This window comes from Podarcis bocagei (assembly GCF_964188305.1).
Source record: "Podarcis bocagei genome assembly, chromosome: 15".
NCBI lineage: Eukaryota > Metazoa > Chordata > Lepidosauria > Squamata > Lacertidae > Podarcis > Podarcis bocagei.
Window position 1 is genome coordinate 14,535,846 of NC_138141.1, and position 21,909 is coordinate 14,557,754.

The window sequence follows — 21,909 nt, forward strand, 5'->3', positions numbered from 1 at the left end:
AAAAGTTATTGCCTATATTCATTTGAAACTGGCAAGGACAAAGAAAATCATGTGCACATTGGATTATAACTCTGTAACTGCACAATACTCACGTGATATTGCTCACAAAACATCAGTAATGCACATCCATTGAGCACTTAGAATTTCCTTCCTAGATACTAACTGGAAACAAAGGAGCAGTAGCAGGTAAACTGGTGAACTTTTGAAAGCTACAGCAAAAGTTGAGAAATCCCCTTGCTGCCACTGAAAGCCCCTTCTCTCTGATCCCAAATATTTTAAAAAGAGAAATTATAAGAAGACCCCAGATTGTAATCCACATGCCGTAAAACCATTTGGAACCCAAAACAGTTGCCTCCAATTTGCTACTTGGATTCACTCCTACTGCAATACTTCAGGTCCCAAGAGAGTTAGGTATTTAAGTAAAGGGTTGATCACTCCAGCAAGAAATAAACACAGCCAACCAAATGTTCCTTGCTGGTTCAGAGTTTTGGCCAGTCTCCTCTCAGCTGCTGAGCTGGCAACCATGATGGATTTTCAGACAATGAGCCAGTTCCGATTCAACGTCTTTGATTTTCTGTGCAATGAGACTTCTCTTGATTCCCAGCAACACACTATGGTCTCTCTTGGCAGCCCAAGATTCAAGATGTTCCGAGAAGTGCTGTGCTTTCTCCTCAGGAAGACAACTTGTAGACTGTACAATGGGTGGGGAGGAAGGAGAGGAAGTGGGAAACAAGCAGAAGAAAGCCACTGAGTTGTCCTGAAGCAATTACTGGAATAGTGGTTGAGGCAAGATTGTAAACCAAGAGATCTGAGTTCTCATTACTCTGGTGCTACTCAAGAAGAGCAAGCCAGACAGTGTGGCCTCCTTCCTCCAGTTCTGATGCCTTGAAAAGCACTTGCTTCAAGTTTGTGACTGAAGAGTGTTCAATGAAGGCAAGCCAACCTTCAACCAACTGGATGCCCTCCAGATGTTTTGGACATGCTGGCTGGAGGCTGATGGCCTCCAGTGGTAGTCCAAAACATGTTTCAAGAAATGGTTCCTTTTTTTACTATTAAAATATTACCTTCCTCACGAAAAGCCTTTACAGTGGTACCTCGCAAGACGAATGCCTCGCAAGACAAAAAACTCGCTAGACGAAAGGTTTTTTCGTCCGCGATTTGCCTCGCAAGACGAATTTCCCTATGGGCTTGCTTCGCAAGACGAAAACGTCTTGCGACTTTGTTAAGCCGTTTAAACCGTGCTTCGCAAGACGGAAAATTCGCTAGACGGCAAAAATTGCGGAACGAATTAATTTCGTCTTGCGGGGCACCACTGTACTTGAAATAAGAAGCTCCCACGGCTGTACTGCTTAAACCGTGTTGCAGCTCACTGTCTCAGAAAGTGCCATAGGGATGGGAATCTGTGGGTGAAGAGAGTAATGCTCTGACCTTTCCCAGCTAAGCCCCTGACTCTCTTTCCCAGGCCCTCAGGTTTATACCCAGAGTGCCTAAGGACAGTAAGCAAATGATCCTCATCTCTGTCATCCTGGTGCTTCTGGCCATTATCATTATTGGAGCGATTCTCATTGGTGTTTACATGACGCAGCAACACACCGAAAGGTGAGTAGAAGACTGAAAAGAAAGCTCATTCCAAAGAGTAAGGCTGTGCCACATTGAGTGCAGTGCCATCCTATGTTGACTGATCATTGGCCACAGCAGCGGCTAAGCTACTGATCATCATTTGAAATTCCTCCCAGTGTCCAAGGGAGAATCACTCTGACAGATTATAGGAAATTTAAACATTGACTTGCAGACCAGCCACTCATTCCATAGGATGAGGTGCAGGGCCAGCATTGGTGCTGATGAACCCTGCCAGTCTGAAATTGGATGAGCAGGAGGTCATGAAGTCAAATGACTTTTGTTGATGGTATTTGAGATTCAGAGGTATACGTCCTCTCAATATGGGGTTTAGATTTGGGATATCATCATATTATCATTTGATAAAGTATTTTGGAGTGCTGAAAGTGTCTCACATACATTGGGTTGTATCCAGTGCTGATCCCACTCCAAGTAGATCCCTTGAAATTAATGAACATGACTAACTTATGTTAATTAATGTCAATGGATCCAATCTGAAAAGAATTTAGCAGGATACAACCCATTATGTCTGCAATCCTTAAGCCAAGGGTGGGGAACCTGAGACTCTCCAGATGTTGTTGGATTCCAGCTCCCATCAGCCCCAGTCATCATAGCCAAGGGTCAAGGCTGATGGGAAATGTAGTCCAACAGCATGTGGAGGGACACAGGTTCCCTATTCCCTGGTCTGTGGGGTTATTTGGGACTTTGCTTAGTTTAGGATTTAAGTGCACAAATTGCCAGGTACCAGCCCAAAGTCCTAAATCCCAGGTCCTCCAACTAAAAGATCTCTAGCAGCATAAGTGGAAAAAACCTTTGCCCATGCACACAGGGATACGGTTGAAGGAATAGTATTATTCCTCCCTCCACAAGTTATTTGAAGGTGGAAAAAGTAACACCAGAATCAAGTCTCTCTATAATAAATACGCTTTCATCATTGTTAAGGCATTTAATTGGATGTACATTGGATGTACACAGAAACAGGAGGAATTATGGGAACAGACAACTTCCCTTCTCTATGATTGCCAATTTGGCATTTATTTATTGATTAAAATTTAATCCATCACTGCTACACACATATTAATAATCTGAAAAGTGCTTGTGTGTTTATTAAATGCATGAGCTAGGAAGCAGGCTCACACCCTCTTGCCATGTCTCCTTTATTTTGATATGACTCTATAGCACCAGCTAAAATGCTTCAGATTTGTGCTTCGAGATCAACCCATGCAAAGTACCAGGAACACAGAAAATGCATTTCCCTGTTGAAACTTGTCTCCTTTGTAGATAATTAAAATCACTAGTAGTACAGGAGATGGCGAAGTGATTGAGCAAACTATGATGGTGAACAACCAGGAAAGTGTTGCTGCCTTTCATATCCAGAGCAATACGACCTCAGCAACTGTTGTCTACGACTATAAACACGTAAGTGTCAAATATCTTCTAGGTGGACATCAAAACCTTCTATGACATTTTACCATCTCAGGTGGTTGAACTGAATAGTTTTAGAGTTCTGTCCCTACATGATCTTCTGCAACATTACACTGAAACCCATGGTGCCTTTCTTAATTCACAGCTCAGTACACATGGGACACTAAAGCTTGGTTTAGCAGTATGTAGATGAGCTTCTATGAGTCCAAAAAAAGCCTTGAGCTCACGTGCTGCCGCCTCCATTTTCCTCCTCCCAGGAGGACGACTTCTGCTGAGTTTAGTTTTGCTTTCAAAGAATTGTGGCTTGGTGTTAATTTAGGGTTGCCATATTTCTAGAAGTAAAATTCAGGACACAAAAGTTATTTTTTTATGGATACTCAAAGTTGTTGAGCTATAAATTCAGGACATTTTGCTGATTATCCAAAAATTTCCCCCTGGACACATGTTCAGAAAATTCCAGACGTATGGCAACCTTATGTTAATTACAAACTGGAGGTTGTAGTTTGCGTGGGCAGGCGGAGTCCCCAGATCCTGCACGGTCCCCCCGTCATGTGGAATAACGACTCAAGACAACGTGCTATGGGATTAAATTGGCCACAACTTTATTAAATTTCAAATGTGGGTAGACCTTGGCTCAGGCATTGGGCATTCTCCCTCCCTGGTCCCCAGCCGGGGACCTAGGGAGCATCAGGGTTATCCAGTGTGGGGGGGGGATGGGCCGGCTCTGGAGAACATATGTTCAAGCAGAGATGGCCGCCCCCGTAACGCCGCCGCCGCAGGAGAGAGCAATGACGACCTTTCGGTGTACGGCCAAAGCCTCCCTTCAGAAAACCCCTTTAACGGGGAACCCTGGTATCGCCGCCGCAAGAGGAAGATGGACAAAAGGATTCCGCCCAAGGCCTGATACCGCCAAAGTTGTGACGTTTTGCTACGGGAAAGGCGAAACCTGCCAATGCAGGGAAATTCCTTTCCGGCCCTTTAACAGCGACCTTAACGTAGCAGTGCCCGCATACCTGTGAAGAAAAGTTAACCTGCAAATCCTGTGAAGAAAAGTTAACCTGCAAAATAAGACATTAACTGAGGGTGGGTAGGGTGGGAGAAGCTCTGGAGCCAAGTGAGGATTCCTAGGTAAGATCCTCCCTCTATTGTGTGGGCAGGTAATCCCTCCCCTACCTGGCCTGGTCTCCTTGGCAACGCTTCCCCCAGGTGGGATTGGACAACTGACTGAGGTAGGCGGAGACCTCCAGGTATCACACCTGAGGGAAGGCAAAGCCAAGCCTATGCTGTTGGGGCCGCTCCAGATCTAGGGGCTGCACGCGCCCATGCAAAGGGCGCCCCCCGTTTTAAGCGGGGAGCGGTCATTACAATAAGACTGGGGCGTAGCATGGATTGCCAGTGCCCGGGGCTCTCCCTAATTGAAACTTTTCATGCTGGTGACAAACTTTTTAGACATGCATCATTTCAGGACACAGTAATTCAGTTTTACTAGCAAACCAGAGGTTAAACTAACCCCTTTCCAGCCCCAGGAGGAGAATGGGGAGCATTTGCAAGACACATTTACACACTGAAGCTGACACACTAATGTGTTGCAACACACAGTTTGGAAAGCTCTGCCCTAACCCATGGTTCCTATCAGGCCTGGGCAGCGATGATGGTGGGGAAGGGTCTTCCCAGCAAGGAGAGGGGAGAGGGTCAGCGGCTGTTTATTTTATTAGTATTATTTATTCCATGTAATTTTTACACTGCCGACACCACTTGATTGTGTGGTTTTTAAAAAAAACAAACCCTCAAAGTGGTTTATTTTTCTTTTGAATTTTTATGCCACCCCCAAATTTTGTGCCCAGGACAGCAGGCCCTCTGCCCCCCTCCCCCATTCTACGTCACTGCAACAAGCAATAGACTTGCATAATGGTATTATGATATTAGCAGTTTTTCTTTCCAATCCATTTCCTAATAATCTCTAGCAAGGAACTTGCCCCCCACCCCCTGTTTAAAGTACAGTACCAGCTGCACACTTGGAGGAGGGCATTCCTTAATTTATCCCCAAATCTTCTCTGCTTCCTGCTTTGTCCCAAGCGTCTGATCGGCTTCCGAGTTCAGGACAGAAATCAATGCTCAGTGGTGACAATGGATTCAGTTGATGTGCCCAGCCTACATGAAATCACCCAAGGAATAGAGCACTTTGATGAACAAGTAAACCTGATCTTTGGTCATGCAAAGTTTATGGCCTTCTTCCAGTTTTTTCTTTTCTTTCAACTGCATATAGCAAGGCCTGAGAACAGATCATAAGAGTGCTTACGGTCGACAGCAGTGTTCGCCAACTAGGTGCCCTGCAGATGTATTGAACTACAACTCCCACCAGCCCCTGCCAGCTCAGATTGGTGAAGGTTGGTCCACAGACTCTCAATGTCAATGCAAACATGAAGTTCATGCAATACGTTATACACACATACCTCATGGCGGGGGGATAGATTTGGAACCATTTATTCCATTTTTTAATTCAGCCAGAGAAAAAGAACAGTCTTGACTTGGCTGGAAAAGATTGTTATTTAATCTCTGGATGGCCACATGAGCATGTCTGGATGTAAGCTGTTCCGATGCCAGCATCTCCCCAAGAATTCCAAGTGCTGACACTGAAAATGTCCAGCAGGCATTATGTCCTCATTCTTCGTCACCACCAAGCCCTTTCCACAAAGATTCCTGGGACGTGGAGTTGCTTAAGGGCTCTCAAAATTATTTCTCAGTGTGGGCTCTCCTAACCACTCTCGGCACCCTTAAAAAACTAGGGTTCTTGGTACTTTTGGGGGAAGCCAGGACTGGCAACATGGTATAAGTCTGCTTTAGATGTCTAGTGTGGGTGTGACCACAGACTCCGAATGCGGAGGGGTGTAACATGTGAACGCTTGCTGTCCAACTGTGTTGCTCCCCCTGTGCTTTTTATCCACACATTCCAGGTGGGTGGTGAGTTACAGACTGCACCACCACTCCACTCTGGCTTTCATAGCTGAAGTGGTTGGTGCAGACGCCTTTATACAGTTCTCACAAGCCATCGATTCCATAAGAACTAGCCCAGGCAACTTTGCAGTACTTTGTTTCCTTCATTGTGTTCACACTAGACATCAGCACTCAAGTTGTGTTAGTCGCCTATCCATACCTGGAAACTGTAAGCTCACATCATGGCAGTAGAAAGGGTTATGCTGTTCTTAAAATTAAAACTGAATTAAAATCCCTCCCAGGACATTTCCAGATGAAGACAAATGCCCTTTGGGAGGGTGGTTCCCATCACCAGGAGATACGCAAGGCAGCTCTGGAGGGCTCCTGGAAACATGTTTCTCATTAGAAGCCCAGGTGTCCTTTGAATCTAGGAGTTCCTTTTGACAGCTCTGCCTGATTGGGCAGCTATGGCTGCTCCTGGATAGGGAAAGTCTGGCCGCATGTTGGTAACCTTGAGGCTGGATTACAGCAATGTGATCTTTGTGGGGCTGCCCTTCGGCCTCATCTGAAAGCACCAGTTGGTGCAAAAGGATGACAGAATTGTTCAAAGGTCTACACTGGCTGCTCATCTACTACCGAGCCAAGTTCGTTGTCTTTGTATTAAGGTAATTTACAAGTCCAAAATACCTAAGGGCAGCCTAACATCTCATCTGTCAGCTCAAACACTTAGATCATCTGGAGGAGCTTCATGTCTCATCCCCGGAGTTGGTGAGGCTCATCTGACAACAAGAATCCAAACCTTTAGTGATTTCCCCAGTCCTAAGGACTGCTCAGCCAACAGAGATTCAGCAGGCTGTGAATCTTTAAAGGCCTGCTGAAAACATTTTTATAATGACAGGTTTATGCCAGCATTTAAGAAAATACTTAATGGTTAGTTGATGTTCTCTAATCTATTTTTTTTACATGTTTTATGATATATGTAGATAATGTATATCACTTTGATATTTAGACGATATAGCAGCATATAAAAATTTTTGTAACTAAAATCATCTAAGCTCCCCACAAAGAAATAATAAACCATAGAAGACACTTAACAGCATTAATGTGGATTTAATAGCAGATGAATTAATGTGGACAAAACCCCATACTCAAGAACCAGAATACAGAGGATGCTGAACTACTCTTGCACTTATTCAGAATATTCAGCTGAGGTGAATGGAAGGACATCTGTAGATTGGCAGGACATCTGGAATTTAGCTGTTGTCTTCTTTCACATGAGCAGGGGGCATTTTTGAGGATGCCAAAATATTACTCGTCTTTCACTACTGTGGAAGAAAGAGAAAATCTTTGTGGTGGATCAAATGAGAAGAAGAAGAAGAAGAAGAAGAAGAAGAAGAAGAAGAAGAAGACGACGAATTATAACCCTCCGTCCCCGTTCCTCTCCCAGAGAGCCCAGGGCAGCCCACAGCAAAGATGAAGCATTAGGAAGAAGGTAAAAGCACAGTACACTGTATATCTCAGGAGTGACTCAAGGTGATAAGAGGTGAGCAGACCTTCCTTCAGAAACAGATGCCATTGTTCATTTTCCTTTCAAGGGATGATATCATCAAGCATTGTGAGTTTTATGGGGACAGAACATTCTTGAATGTTCTCAAATACAAGCTTGCAGCAGTTGTTTATCTCATGAGTCTGTAGGGCTCATGGTCAACGCTCAGAGGCAGATGATATATTTCCTGCCTACAGAACAGTTCTGTGTCTCTTTCTATGCTTTCTGTTATACTGTCTGTTTCTTTGCTTCTGTAACTGGATGAGGTCTTAGGAGGTGAGGTTTTGGGACTTTACTGGGGATCCAGTAAGATCCTGTACGCTTTTAAACCTCAGTAAACTATAACTGAAGATTTCTGCTGCCTTAGTGTGTGTTTTTCCTTTGGAACTCTGCACGGGAGTTGCAGTTCATGCAATTGGAATCTGTTGCTATCCGCCCATGCCCTGGAGTTGCGCTAAAGAGCCATGGAGAAAGGGAGTGGCTAGATTTTGCACCAGCCCTGTCAGATATTTTCTACCTGAAGGAAGAATCCCTTCCGGAGTCTGGCCATGGCTGCCTGAGAGTAGGCTCAGTAGTTTAGATTTCTCAGTTTGAAAAGCTGGAAAGATACTTATGTTGCAGCACATCATAAAATATATGATATTATTTGCAGCTATACTGAATTTGATGTTACTGTATTCTGTATGGTTTATCTTCTACTGAAGAAAACTGGTCAGTCAAAAAGCAACTGAGAAGAGACATTGAGTTTGGCTGCTATTGAGTACAGTGGTACCTCAGGTTCCATACGCTTCCGGTTACAGATGTTTCAGGTTACAGACTCCACTAACCCAGAAATAGTACCTCGGGTTAAGAACTTTGCTTCAGGATGAGATCAGAAATCTTGCTTTGGCGGCGTGACAACCGAGGGAGGCCCCATTAGCTAAAGTGGTGCTTCAGGTTAAGAACAGTTTCAGGTTAAGAACGGAACTCCGGAACGAATTAAGTACTTAACCCGAGGTACCACTGTAATGGTACACATTCTTTTATTTTAATTGATTTTTATCTTCTCAGACATTCTGTTTGTCATTGTGCTAAGATACCTTGAGAAAAGTAAGCCAAAGGCTTTTTGACCATAAGTCTTGTTCAGTGGTCTCAAATAAAATTTGCAATATGTAAAATGTACCAAAAATCATTTCGAACAGTGCTTTTTGTTCAGTTGTGTTTAGGTTTTAAGGGGAGAGGATGTTGCCTTTCTGGGTTTGTATGGAGGGGTTTGGAGAGAGAGATAATAATATCGTACTTGGAGGCCTTTCATGTTTTCAAGAAAAGGGGACATGCACCCATCAGAGTTTCTCAAATTCAAATGTGCCCATTTGCCCCAAAATGTTCACAGCTCCTGCCCTAAAACAGCAAGTTATTTGTTCTTACCAAAGCGTCCACATTCTTGATAGCATTCATTTTCATTCGGAAAGTTATTTGCATTCTTTCCACAGCCACCGTAAATGAACTCCTCACACTTCAGGGTTTCAATATTGAAGAAAAAACTTGTAAAACTTGCTTTGCATCTTCCTACTTTCCGAGGGAGTTTGCATATATCAGGTAGACCATCTGGTGGGTAAAAGCAAAGAAAGGCAAGCCTCATATAAACATTATATCAAAGTCTGAAACACAGAAAGCAATGACATTGACCAGGTGACTCCACCTCACAAATAAAAACAGTAATTAACTCACATTTCTACCAGATCTAAATTTATACAAATATGTTTTCACAAAGCTTCTCTTTGAGATTCCCTAAATCTCTGGACTTCCCTCCATACCCTCGTCTGATTCCTTATATTAACTAAGTTCTTCTGCATATCCATTCTTAAACCTTTTCAATTATTATTTCCCTTAATTTTATCTAATTTTCTGCTAGTTGAAAGCATTTACTTAAATGCTTTGCTTATATGTATCACCCTGTTTACAGTATTTTTGCACATAAATAATAAACTATTCCCACTCTTTTTTAAACTTCTCACTGTAATAGTCTCTGAGCTTTGCCGTTAATTTTGCCATTTCTGCATAGTCCATTAGCTTGATTTGCCATTCTTCTTTCGTTGCTATCTTTTTGTCCTTCTATCTTTGGGCTAACAATATTTGGGCAGCTGTTGTAGCATACAAAAATATTTTCTTATCTTCTTTGGGGAGTTCAGTTCCTATTAGTCCTAGTAAAAAAGCTTCAGGTTTTTTAACAAAAGTTAGTTTAAACTTTTTCTTCAGTTCATTATACATCATTACCCAGAAGCTTTTAATAACCTTAAATCCCCACCACTGGGCTGTATCCAGTTCTAGCTGAGAGTGACTTTCCTGTTCTCAATAGTTTAGCATTGGGTGTCAGCTGCGAAACTGAAATCCAAGACTTATGGAAGAAGCCAAGTTGTCTATCTATGAACCAAAAATCACACAAAACAATATGGGCCAAACAACATGTCGCTCTCTGCCACTCTGGTGAGTACCACCTGCAAGGTATCTTGGCTGGCATAGTGAAACAACACATATTCCTGAGGATGCCAGAAGTCAACACTAACCACGAACAAGACTCCTATGTCCACACCCTGAGCCCTGAGCTTAGTTGGCAAAGATTGCTGAAGAGAGAACAGAAATCGTGCTCTTGCGGCGCAGCAGCAGCAGGAGGCCCCATTAGCTAAAGTGGTGCTTCAGGTTAAGAACAGTTTCAGGTTAAGAACGGACCTCCGGAACGAATTAACTACTTAACCTGAGGTACCACTGTAGTTCCCAGAATGTTGCTTCCCCGGGAACATAGTGTAAAGTTTAAAGAGTGACTCACAGAACAACCAGAGTATCACTGATCTACTGTGGCCTTGGGCAGGGTGCTAAGATGCCAGCAACTTCTGAGAATTCCAGGTGCTGACACTGATCCCAAGCAAGGACCACAGCTGGTATACAACGCTGTCATACTTGGCATAGAGGCATTGAAATGAATTGTCGTGTTTAACTTAGAGTCATCTTTTTGAATGGATCTACTCTGAGAAGAAATATGTTGGATACAAATCCACAGCTCTTCATTTTGAGCCACCATGGAGAATCCATTGAGCTCCTTTCAAGGTCACATGTTCACTCACTGGGCAAAGTCAGCCCAGGGAATCTTTGTAGGCACACAAGCTCCTCAGACTCCCATAGCGTGATCAATATAATTGGGTGCATGTGTTGCCTACAAGAAAGCAAGCTCCACATCACTTGGGCCTTATGGAAGGGGGCAACCCTATGTAGAGAGGCAGGTTAAAGAATTGGAGAGAAATAGGGGGAGGTACAGCCATGACGGGGACGCAGGTGGCACTGTGGGTAAAAGCCTCAGTGCCTAGGGCTTGCCGATCGAAAGGTCGGCGGTTCGAATCCCTGCGGCGGGGTGCGCTTCCGTCGTTTGGTCCCAGCGCCTGCCAACCTAGCAGTTCGAAAGCACCGCTTACCAGCGGGAAGGTAAACGGTGTTTCCGTGTGCGGCTCTGGCTCGCCAGAGCAGCGATGTCACGCTGGCCACGTGACCCGGAAGTGTCTTCGGACAGCGCTGGCCCACGGCCTCTTGAGTGAGATGGGCGCACAACCCTAGAGTCTGGCAAGACTGGCCCGTACGGGCAGGGGTACCTTTACAGCCATGATACACATAAGATTTAGAAGTTGTAAGAGGAGAGAGAGCTCATACCTGTATCTGACGCAGAGATGCCCAGCAGCTCAGGCCAGGGTGCGAAAAGGCCCACGATGAGAGACAGGAGGATGAAGGGACCACACTGCATGGCGACTCTTCAATGGGACTGTCCAGTACCAAGGGAAGGGACGCTATATGGTGTTCTTTAAGGAAATGGAGGCAGTCATCTGGGCATGAAAAAGCAATATCTAGGGACAATCTGGATCTACTCTATTAATTACAAGGAAATTTTCTGTTCTCAATAATGTATTCTTCTACCTCAGCTCAGGACATGTTGGAGCTATGAATTATATCTACAGAAGACTGAAACATCCTGGAAGGATTTCAGTTCCGTGACATTGTATTGCCATAAACCTGTTCTTTTGTCATGCAGCGCCCATGCCCTTCTGTTCCTCTCTGGTGTGGGTGCTGTGGAGTAATGGGTTTATTAGGCAGGACAGGATAAGATAGGAAAAGAAATATAAATATCCAGCCACTCTTATTAAGACCATCATATAATTGCCTGGTACATTCAGCTTTTATTGTAGCAATAAAGTTTGGTTTACTCTCACCACGTTTCATATTTGGCTAAGCCAGTGGTTTTCAACCAGTTTCCCATGGCACCCTGGGGCGCCTTGAATGATAGAGTACCCCGGGCAACACTGGCCTCTGTCCCTCTTTCCTTCTTTCCCTTCTCTGATGCCCTCTCTCGTCTCTGCCTCCCAAAGGTTTCCACGCCTGTTCATTGCAGCACCCTGGCTACAAACTCCCCAGGCAAATGGTGCCTCTGGGGCTGGCTAAGCTATCAAGTCTATGAAAAAGTGACATCATCCCCATCCACTGGTACTGCTAGCTAGGGATCATGGGAGTTGTAGGACGAAAACATCTGGAGGGCCGAGGATGAGGAAGCCTGCTGTAGACCAAGACCACCCCAAAAAACATTGTGCAAACATTACAGAAGGAGGTGGTCTAGAGCAGAAATCCTGTTTGCCAGGATATCTGTTAATGGTCACTGATTGCTTTACCTGGGCAACCTGGGGGTGAGCAGTTAATAGAATTAAAGTTTCCTCTTGCTCCTACATGATGATCTTTGGCTCGGAAGGGTACGACAGGGTTCACTTTTTGGGGAACACTGTGAAAGGAAGGCCGGTATTTTACTGAGGAATTGTATACAAGTCAGTGTTATAGAAAAAACCTGCTCCTTTCCCCTTATTGGGTATTCAAGAGCCCGTATAGAGTCCTTAAGTAGGTTCCCTATCGGTAGGAGAAAATAACAGAGGCAAGCCAGAGAATATTGAGAAGCAAAGCAGCTAGTAAGCCAGATCTTTATTAAACTGTTGCAACAGGGTCCTCACTCACCATACCAGGAGGGAGGAGGAACCCAGAACAATGGTGCACAAGCCCGTATATAGACTTTTGAAATTCCCCCCCCCCTGTAGACCAGGCATCCTCAACCTCAGCCCTCCAGATGTTTTGAGACTACAATTCCCATCATCCCCGACCACTGACCCTGCTAGCTAGGGATCATGGGAGTTGTAGGCCAAAAACACCTGGAGGGCCAAGGTTGAGGAAGGCTGCTGTAGACCAAGAACACCACCCGCCAAAACATCATGCTACAGCAGAAATCCTGTTTGCCAGGATATCTGTTAATGGTCACTGATTGCTTACCTAGGCAACCTGGCCATTCTTTTGTGATGGTAAATATTTCTGTTTCTGAGTCCCAGGTCCCAGGCTCACCCTGTTCATACACAAATCACCCTTAAGACAGGATTTGTAAGCAAAAAGTCAAAGGGGAGGCTTTCTCCATTTCCTCCCTTCTTGCAGAGAAATATATTGAGGTCAATTTGGGAGAGTCAAAATGACTTCAGGATTGCTCTCCTGTACTATTTCAGATTGAGGGCACAAGGAGAAGGGGACAACAGAGGTTGAGATGGTTGGACAGTGTTCTCGAAGCTACAAACATGAGTTTCACCAAACTGCGGGAGGCAGTGGAAGACAGGAGTGCCTGGCGTGCTCTGGTCCATGGGGTCACAAAGAGTCGGACACGACTAAATGACTAAACAACAACACTATTTCAGACATGTGGTTTATATACTTATGTATGTGTTTCCTTGTACATTTATGAACATTTATTTTATATTTGGGGCCATAGGATTCTTATAACATCAGGAACAATGTACAGTATTACAATAAGGCTGTGCTCAGTTTCCTATCACTTCGCCATAATTAAACTATACCATTTAACATACAAAATATTATTCTATGTTATTGTAATGAATGTTGAATGTTATTTTATTTGCATATTGTATGTTGTATTTTGCATATTGTCTTATTTATATGATATAAGCCACTCTGAGCCTGGCTTTGGCCAAGGAGGGTGGGATACAAATAAAATATATTATTATTATTATTATTATTATTATTATTATTATTATTATTATTAAAACATACAAAAAAAACAAACACATTTGCTAACCTAATATGCTTTTGTTGTCTCAGCCACTCTGGGAGGCTTCCAACAAAAATATAGAGTGAAAGAAAACACACACACATCAAACATTAAAAGCTTCCCAAATCAGGGCTGCCTTCAGATGTCTACAAAAGGTTACATAGTCGTTTAACTCTTTGACATCTGCCAGGAGGGTGGGTGTGACTACCAAAAAGTGGTGGATAATTATTTGAATTGCTTTTCTTATATACAGGCAAACCCCCTTTTGTGTGCGATTGGCATGTATGCAACCACAGATGTGTGCATAGTTTCAGACCCTCCAAGTGTCCCTATTTTCCAGGGACGTCCCTGATTTAGAGAAGCTGTCCCGGTTTCTGTTTGCGTCCTGGAATGTCCTGCTTTTCCTTAGGATGTCCTTATTTTCACTGGAGAAATGTTGGAGGGTATGGAGTTATGTAACCCCTGAACTGTCTGAAGGCAATCCTGTATAGGGATGTATTCTGAATGTTTAATGTTTATTATGTTTATTATATATGTTGGAAGCTGCCCAGAGTGCTGGGGCAACCCTATAAGATGTGTAGGGTATGAATAGTAAAATTATAATTATGGAATGAGACATCTCTATTCTCATCAGAGACATGTTGGAGGGGGTGCCGTTTTCAGCATGGGGCAGAACGGAGGCAAAACAGGGCAGGGCAAGCTTACGCACATCCTGGTGACACGCACAATGACCTGGAACACCACCCTCATGCAAATGGGGGGGGTGCCTGTATATAAAGGTGTCCAATAAAACAGCTATCTACAGGAGTAGACAGATATACCGGTATGTGCAGAATCTCTTCTTCCGTGTGACAGCAAGGATGCAGAAAATGGAGGCCTGTAGCCTCCGGTGCAGCATCAAAAATGTACCCTTGTCGGTTTTGTATGCAGGTAGCAATTTCCATTTGTAAGGCTGACGTTTTACATTTCCACATGGAAGACTTTCTGGTTGCACTCAGCATCATAAACCTATGCTTATCAGTTGTGTATACAGGTAGATTTCCCCAATATCTAGGTCTATAAAAGCTGCTAAACTGGCCACCTGATAAGATAACCATTGTAACTTCCTCTTGTTTCCCAGTATTTTAGCAGATATGCGTATTGAGGGGGAGCAAGGGAAAACAACAACATGGTCGCAGTCTTCCTGTCACATGGGCAGGGTCTGCCAAGGGCTGAAACAGGTGTGATGTAGACCCTGTGCAGGTGCACCAACTCTAGGGGCCAGGCGTGTTTCCGGCCCCTTTGATCTTTGTGGGAAAGGGGCCGGGCCCGCTCAAAGTATTGTTTTGTTTTTAATTTTTATTTATACCTTTCAGGTTTATACATTTCATTAATTTTACAATCGTTTTAACATTTCAAAGCTTAACTTCCTTCTTCCTCTCTCTGTAGTTCCTTAAATCTATTTTTTAATATCTTCTGCAGATCCAAATTCATTCAGTTTGCTCATTTAATTATCTACAGTGGTACCTCTGCTTATGCACTTAATTCGTTCCGGAGGTCTGTTCTTAACCTGAAACTGTTCTTAACCTGAGGTACTACTTTAGCTAATGGGGCCTCCCACTGCCGCCGCATGATTTATGTTCTCATCCTGAAGCAAAGTTCTTAACCCGAGGTACTATGTCTGGGTTAGCGGAGTCTGTAACCTGAAGCATCTGTAATTTGAACCGTCTGTAACCCGAGGTACCACTGTACTTTAAATATATACTCTTATGAAACTGCAGATTATTACAATGATCCTGCCAATGTTTTTATCCGTTTGCAATTTATCTGTTGACTGAACACCCCCTGCTGTGCAGATAATAGAGAAAGCTCATAAATTGTATCCCTTCTGGCATCCTGGCCAACTCTATTATGCTGGGGTAAACCCTGGTGCAAGGGACACGGGTGGCGCTGTGGTCTAAACCACTGAGCCTAGGGCTTGCCGATCAGAAGGTCGGTGGTTCAAATCCCTGCGACGGGGTGAGCTCCCGTTGTTCTGTCCCTGCTTCTGCCAACCTACCAGTTCGAAAGCACGTCAAAAGTGCAAGTAGATAAATAGGTACCACTCTGGTGGGAAAGTAAACGGTGTTTCCATGCGCTGCTCTGGTTCGCCAGAAGCAGCTTAGTCATGCTGGCCACATCACCTGGAGGCTGTCTGCGGACAAACACCGGCTCCATCGGCCGATAGAGCGAGATGAGCGCCCCAACCCCAGAGTCATCCGAAACTGAACCTAATGGTCAGGGTCCCTTTACCTTTAAATAGTTCAGGGACTGTTACCTCTGTTGTGCCTCCTCCTCCACTGATGAGTCTCCCTCCAAGTTTATCTGGCAGTGGCGGAATGATGCGAGCATGGCTAGAAACTGCCAGTTTAACTTGTCCCAATTTACCATGAGAGTTCAATGTACTGTCACTCTGAGGCATTGTGAGAGGTTAAAATGGGTGTGCACAGACCCTGCTACCTGATGTAAAGAACCCAAGGCAAGCATTGGTGCTGGTGCACCCTACCAGGGCCCAGGAAGCTGTCCTAGGGTGCTTACACCTGGTCTGATGTCATTCATGGACCATTGCAAGTGAGGTCATCTTCGGTTGCCTATAACTACATCTCGACCCAGAATGCTTCCTAGCACCCTGAGGTGCATTGCCATTATACCCACAACTCATCTAGGGGATAGGGTGGTTTATAAACTACGTCTGGAAGCATGTGGCCAAAGAATTGGCGGGTTGGTTCAAATTGGTATGTGAAATTCAACCTTGGTAACCACATTGCACTACCTTGGGCCTATAGTTTCTACTTCATCAGCAGTCCACACAAACAATGTTCTTCTTGGCATGCATTATATGTGAAGAGGACATTTTCATCTGCTTGATCTGTCTCTTCCACCCATACTTCTCTCTGGTTACTCTCACTATCCCTTCCCTTCAGCTCTCCTCCCTGTGGTCTCCCTTCATTCCAGCTTCCTTCCTCCTAGAGGTTCTAATCCCCATCAAACTTACAACTTCCCATCTCCCGGAAAACACTCAGATGGGATGGGGAACCTGTGGTCCTCCAGAGGTATCATCCCTGACCATCGGCTATGCCAGCAGGAGTTGTCGCCCAACAACATCTACCAATAGATATCAGGGACTTCCTGAACCCATTATAGTTAAATAATTGGGGCTGTATTCAATTCAAGTCCTACTCACAGCCAACCTACTAGAGTTAATGGACATGACTAAGTTAAGTTCATTAATTTCAATAGGTCTATTCCGAGTATACCTTAGTTGGCTACAACCCTTGGTTAACAAATTTAAGGGAGAACTTCAATATGTTGGGTAATCAGTTGCTAAGTCACTGTTAAAAATGTGAAAATTCTAGTTTTTGTGGGGTGGGGGTTTGCTGTGCTTTCTAAAGCTCTCTCCATGGTATACTGATCAAATAGAAATTCCCCCTTCAGCTAAAGGAGGTCAAATGCCAGGTCAGATGTAATTACTGGTGATCATATGTCCCATGATCGAGTTTGTCAGGAACCTTTGGCCTCATCCTGCCCAAAGATCTTCCTATAAAAGTGAACTGGCTACGGTAGTTTTCATCTGACATCACAGCAGAGATGGACTCCAAAGTCGACTGTCAGGTCAACATGTCATCAGAACCCATAGTAAGTACTGTAGATTTTTTGGTGGGCAGGGAACCTATTTGGCAGAAAATGGTATTTGGGGTGTGCTAGAGAACTAATTTTGATAGTAACTCAGTAGCAAAACTGACAGATGCTGACACAGACTGCCAAGTACAGCCTGCCATATTATTAGGCAGGATGAGGCACCAGTTTCAAGTTTCGGTTGAAGATGACAGAGCTGTGTGTCCTATGTAAAAAGGTAAAGGTAAAAGGTAAAGGACTCCTGAATGGTTAAGTCCAGTCAAAGACGACTATGGGGTTGCGGTGCTCATCTCGCTTTCAGGCCAAGGGTGCCAGCGTTTGTCCAAAGACAGCTTTCCGGGTCATGTGGCCAGCATAACTAAATCGCTTCTGGCGCAACAGAACACCGTGGCAGATGCCACAGCGCACAGAAATGGCAATTACCTTCCTGCCACAGGTATGCTTTCAAACTGCTAGGTTGGCAGAAACTGGGACAGAGCAACAGGAGCTCACTCCAGCATGGGGATTTGAACCGCCAACCTTCCAACTGGCAAGCCCAAGAGAATCAGTGGTTTAGATCACAGCACCATCCACGTCCTATGTAGCCTGGTCTGCACCCTCTTAAACCAGCTTGTTTCCCTGAGGAGCACAGGAGAAAGCTTGATGGTTGGGCACATTTTTGCATGCAAAAGGTTCTGGGGTCAATTCCCTGGTGTCCCCAAATAGGGCTGCGGGGAAATTCTGCCTGAAAACCTGAAAAGCCACTGCCAGTCTCAGTCTCCAAGACTGCAAAAGGAGCTCTGATGTATCTTATGGCCCCTTGGGCATGATCCCATGGGTCATAGAATTGCAGCGAAAATTACTCACCAATTATCCCAAAATATTAAGTTTTAATTATGTGCAAGGCACAATCTTGCAAATCCTACCATTCTAAGGTAGGCACAGAAATTAAAACAATGATTTCTGCATTCTCTAGACTTGTTACTTGATTCGTGTTTCAAGAAATGGTTCCTTTTTTTAGTATTAAAATATAACCTTCCTCACGAAAAGCCTTTACTTGAAATAAGAAGCTCCCACGGCTGTCCTGCTTAAACTGTGTTGCGGCTCACTGTCTCAGAAAGTGCCATAGGGATGGGAATCTGTGGGTGGAGAGAGTAATGGTCTGTCATTTCCCGGCTAAGCCCCTGTCCCTCTTTCCCAGGCCCTCAGGTTTATACCCAGAGTGCCTAAGGACAGGAAGCAAATGATCCTCATCTCTGTCATCCTGGTGCTTCTGTCCATTATCATTATTGGAGCGATTCTCATTGGTGTTTACATGACGCAGCAACACACCGAAAAGGTGAGTAGAAGACTGAAAAGACAGCTAGTGTCATTCAAAAGAGTAAGGCTGATCATTGGCCATCAGCCGCTAAGCTACTGATCATCATTTGAAATTCCTCACAGTGTCCAAGGGAGAATCACTCTGACAGATTATAGGAAATTTAAACATTGGCTTGCAGACCAGCCACTCATTCCATAGGGTGAGGTGCAGGGCCAGCATTGGTGCTGATGAACCCTGCCAGTCTGATTTTGGATGAGCAGGAGGTCATGAAGTCAAATGACTTTTGTTGATGGTATTTGAGATTCAGAGGTATACGTCCTCTCAATATGAGTTTTCCATTTGGGATGTCATCATATTACCATTTCATAAAGTGTTTTGGAGTGCTCAAAGTGTCTCACATACACTGGGTTGTATCCAGTGCTGATCCCACTCCAAGTAGATCCCTTAAAATTAATGAATATGACTAACTTAGGTTGATTAATGTCAATGGATCCAGTCTGAGAAGAATTTAGCAGGCTACAACCCATTATCTCTGGAATCCTTAGACCAAGGGTGGGGAACCTGGGACTCTCCAGATGTTGTTGGATTCCAGCTCCCATCAGCCCCAGTCATCATAGCCAAGGGTCAAGGGTCCTAAATCCCAGGTCCTCCAACTAAAAGATCTCTAGCAGCATAAGTGGAGAAAACCTTTGCCCATGCACACAGGGACACGGTGGAAGGAATAGTATGATTCCTCCCTCCACAAGTTATTTGAAGGTGGAAATAGTAACACCAGAATCAAGTCTCTCTATAATAAATACGCTTTCATCATTGTTAAGGCATTTAATTGGACCTCAGTAATGTACACAGAAACAGGGGGAATTAGGGGAACAGACAACTTCCCTTCTCTACGATTTCCAATTCGGCATTTATTTCATGATTAAAATTTAACCCATCACTGCTACACACATATTAATCATCTGAAAAGTGCTTGTGTGTTTATTAAATGCATGAGCTAGGGAGCAGGCTCACACCCTCTTGCCATGTCTCCTTTATTTTGATATGACTCTATAGCCCCAGCTAAAATGCTTCAGATTTGTGCTTCGAGATCAACCATGCAAAGTACCAGGAACACAGAAAATGCATTTCCCTGTTGAAACTTGTCTCCTTTGTAGATAATTAAAATCACTAGTAGTACAGGAGATGGCGAAGTGGTTGAGCAAACTATGATGGTGAACAACCAGGAAAGTGTTGCTGCCTTTCATATCCAGAGCAATACGACCTCAGCAACTGTTGTCTACGACTATAAACACGTAAGTGTCAAATACATTCTAGCTGGACATCAAAACCTTCTAAGACATTTTACCATCTCAGGTGGTTGAACTGAATAGTCTTAGAGTTCTGTCCCTACAGGATCTTCTGCAACATTACACTGAAACCCATGGTGCCTTTCTTAATTCACAGCTCAGTACACATGGGACACTAAAGCTTGGTTTAGCAGTATGTAGATGAGCTTCTATGAGTCCAAACAAAGCCTTGAGCCCATGTGCTGCCTCCTCCATTTTCCTCCTTCCAGGAGGACGACTTCTGCTGAGTTTAGTTTTGCTTTCAAAGAATTGTGACTTGGTGTTAATTTAGGGTTGCCATATTTCTAGAACTAAAATTCAGGACACAAAAGTTTTTATGGAAACTCAAAGTTGTTGAGCTATAAATCCAGGACATTTTGCTGATTATCCAAAATTTTTCCCTGGACACATGTCCAGGAAATTCTGTACATATGGCAACCTTACATTAATTACAAACTGGAGGTTGTAGTTTACAATAAGACTGGGACGTAGCGTGGATTGCCAGTGCCCGGGGCTCTCCCTAATCCAGAGCTTTCCAAACTTTTCACGTTGGTGACAAACTTTTTAGACATGCATCATTTCGGGACACAGTAATTCAGTTTTACTAGCAAACCAGAGGTTAAACTAACCCCTTTCCAGCCCCAGGAGGAGAATGGGGAGCGTTTGCAAGACACACTAATGTGTTGCGACGCACAGTTTAGAAAGCTCTGCCCTAACCCATGGTTCCTATCAGGGCTGGGCAACGATGGTGGTGGGGAAGGGTCTTCCCAGCAGAGAGAGGGGACAGGGTCAGTGGCTGATTATTGTTGTTGTTGTTGTTGTTGTTGTTGTTGTTGTTAATTTATTCTGTGTAATTTTTACACCGCTTGACACCACTTGATTATGTGTTTTTTTTAAAAAAAACAAAACCTCAAAGTGGTTTATTTTTCTTTTGAATTTTTATGCCACCCCCAAATTTTATGCCCGGGACAACAGCCCCTCTGCCCCCCCCCCCCATTCTACGTCACTGCAACAAGCAACAGACTTGCATAACGGTATTATGATATTAGCAGTTTTTCTTTCCAATCCATTTCCTAATAATCTCTAGCAAGGAACTTGCCCCCCACCCCCTGTTTAAAGCACAGTACCAGCTGCACACTTGGAGGAGGGCATTCCTTAATTTATCCCCAAATCTTCTCTGCTTCCTGCTTTGTTCCTAGCGTCTGATCGGCTTCCGTATTCAGGACAGAAAACAATGCTCAGTGGTGGCAATGGATTCAGTTGATGTGCCCAGCCTACATGAAATCACCCAAGGAATAGAGCACTTTGATGAACAAGTAAGAAGATATGGGGTGTGGAGAATCTCTCCCCAACACTTATTAAATAATACTGCAGTTGAGAGAATGTGGTAGCAGAGAGCACCATTTTCCCATTTTTTCTTTATATTTCATGTAGATAGTGCAGTGTACCAGAAACCTTAACTGACTGCTTCAGTAGGGCAGCTAGGATTAGACCTTGAGGCAGAAGCCCATACCCTCCAAAATTTCTGTAGGTTGTCCTATTCCATAATAATAATAATTTTATTATTTATACCCCACCCATCTGGCTGGATTGCCCCAACCATTCTGGGCAACTTCCAACATATATAAAACTATAATAAAACATTAAGCATTTAAAAAAAAACCCTTCCCTATACAGGGTTGCCTTTAGATGTCTCCTAAAGGTTGTATAGTTACTTATCTCCTTGGTTCAGGGATCGCATAACTCCATACCCTCCAACATTTCTCCAGTGAAAATAGGAATGTCCTAAGGATAAAGCGAGGGACGCGGGTGGCGCTGTGGGTTAAACCACAGAGCCTAGGACTTGCCAATCAGCAGGTCAGCGGTTCGAATCCCCGCATGGGGTGAGCTCTCGTTGCTCGGTCCCTGCTCCTGCCCACCTAGCAGTTCAAAAGCACGTCAAAGTGCAAGTAGATAAATAGGTACCGCTGTGGCAGGAAGGTAAACGGCATTTCCATGC

The 21,909-nt window shown here is 44.1% G+C and overlaps 1 protein-coding gene and 1 long non-coding RNA gene across 2 annotated transcripts in view; one reads left to right on the forward strand and one right to left on the reverse strand.

Moving 5' to 3' along the window:
• Positions 1–21,909, forward strand: part of LOC308574210 (uncharacterized protein) — a gene marked incomplete at its 5' end in the record, with an annotated part of 50,534 nt that overhangs the window by 26,452 nt on the left and 2,173 nt on the right. The window contains 3 exons of the mRNA XM_081171829.1: positions 5,119–5,235; positions 18,466–18,603; positions 21,110–21,226. Coding sequence (XP_081027955.1) covers positions 5,119–5,235; positions 18,466–18,603; positions 21,110–21,226 — 372 coding nt within the window. The remainder of the gene's footprint in view (positions 1–5,118; positions 5,236–18,465; positions 18,604–21,109; positions 21,227–21,909) is intronic.
• LOC308574295 lies at positions 7,067–9,197 on the reverse strand. Its single transcript, XR_014002454.1, has 2 exons — positions 8,930–9,197; positions 7,067–7,301 (listed from the first exon to the last, which is right to left on the reverse strand). It is a non-coding gene; the product is annotated as an uncharacterized lncRNA (long non-coding RNA).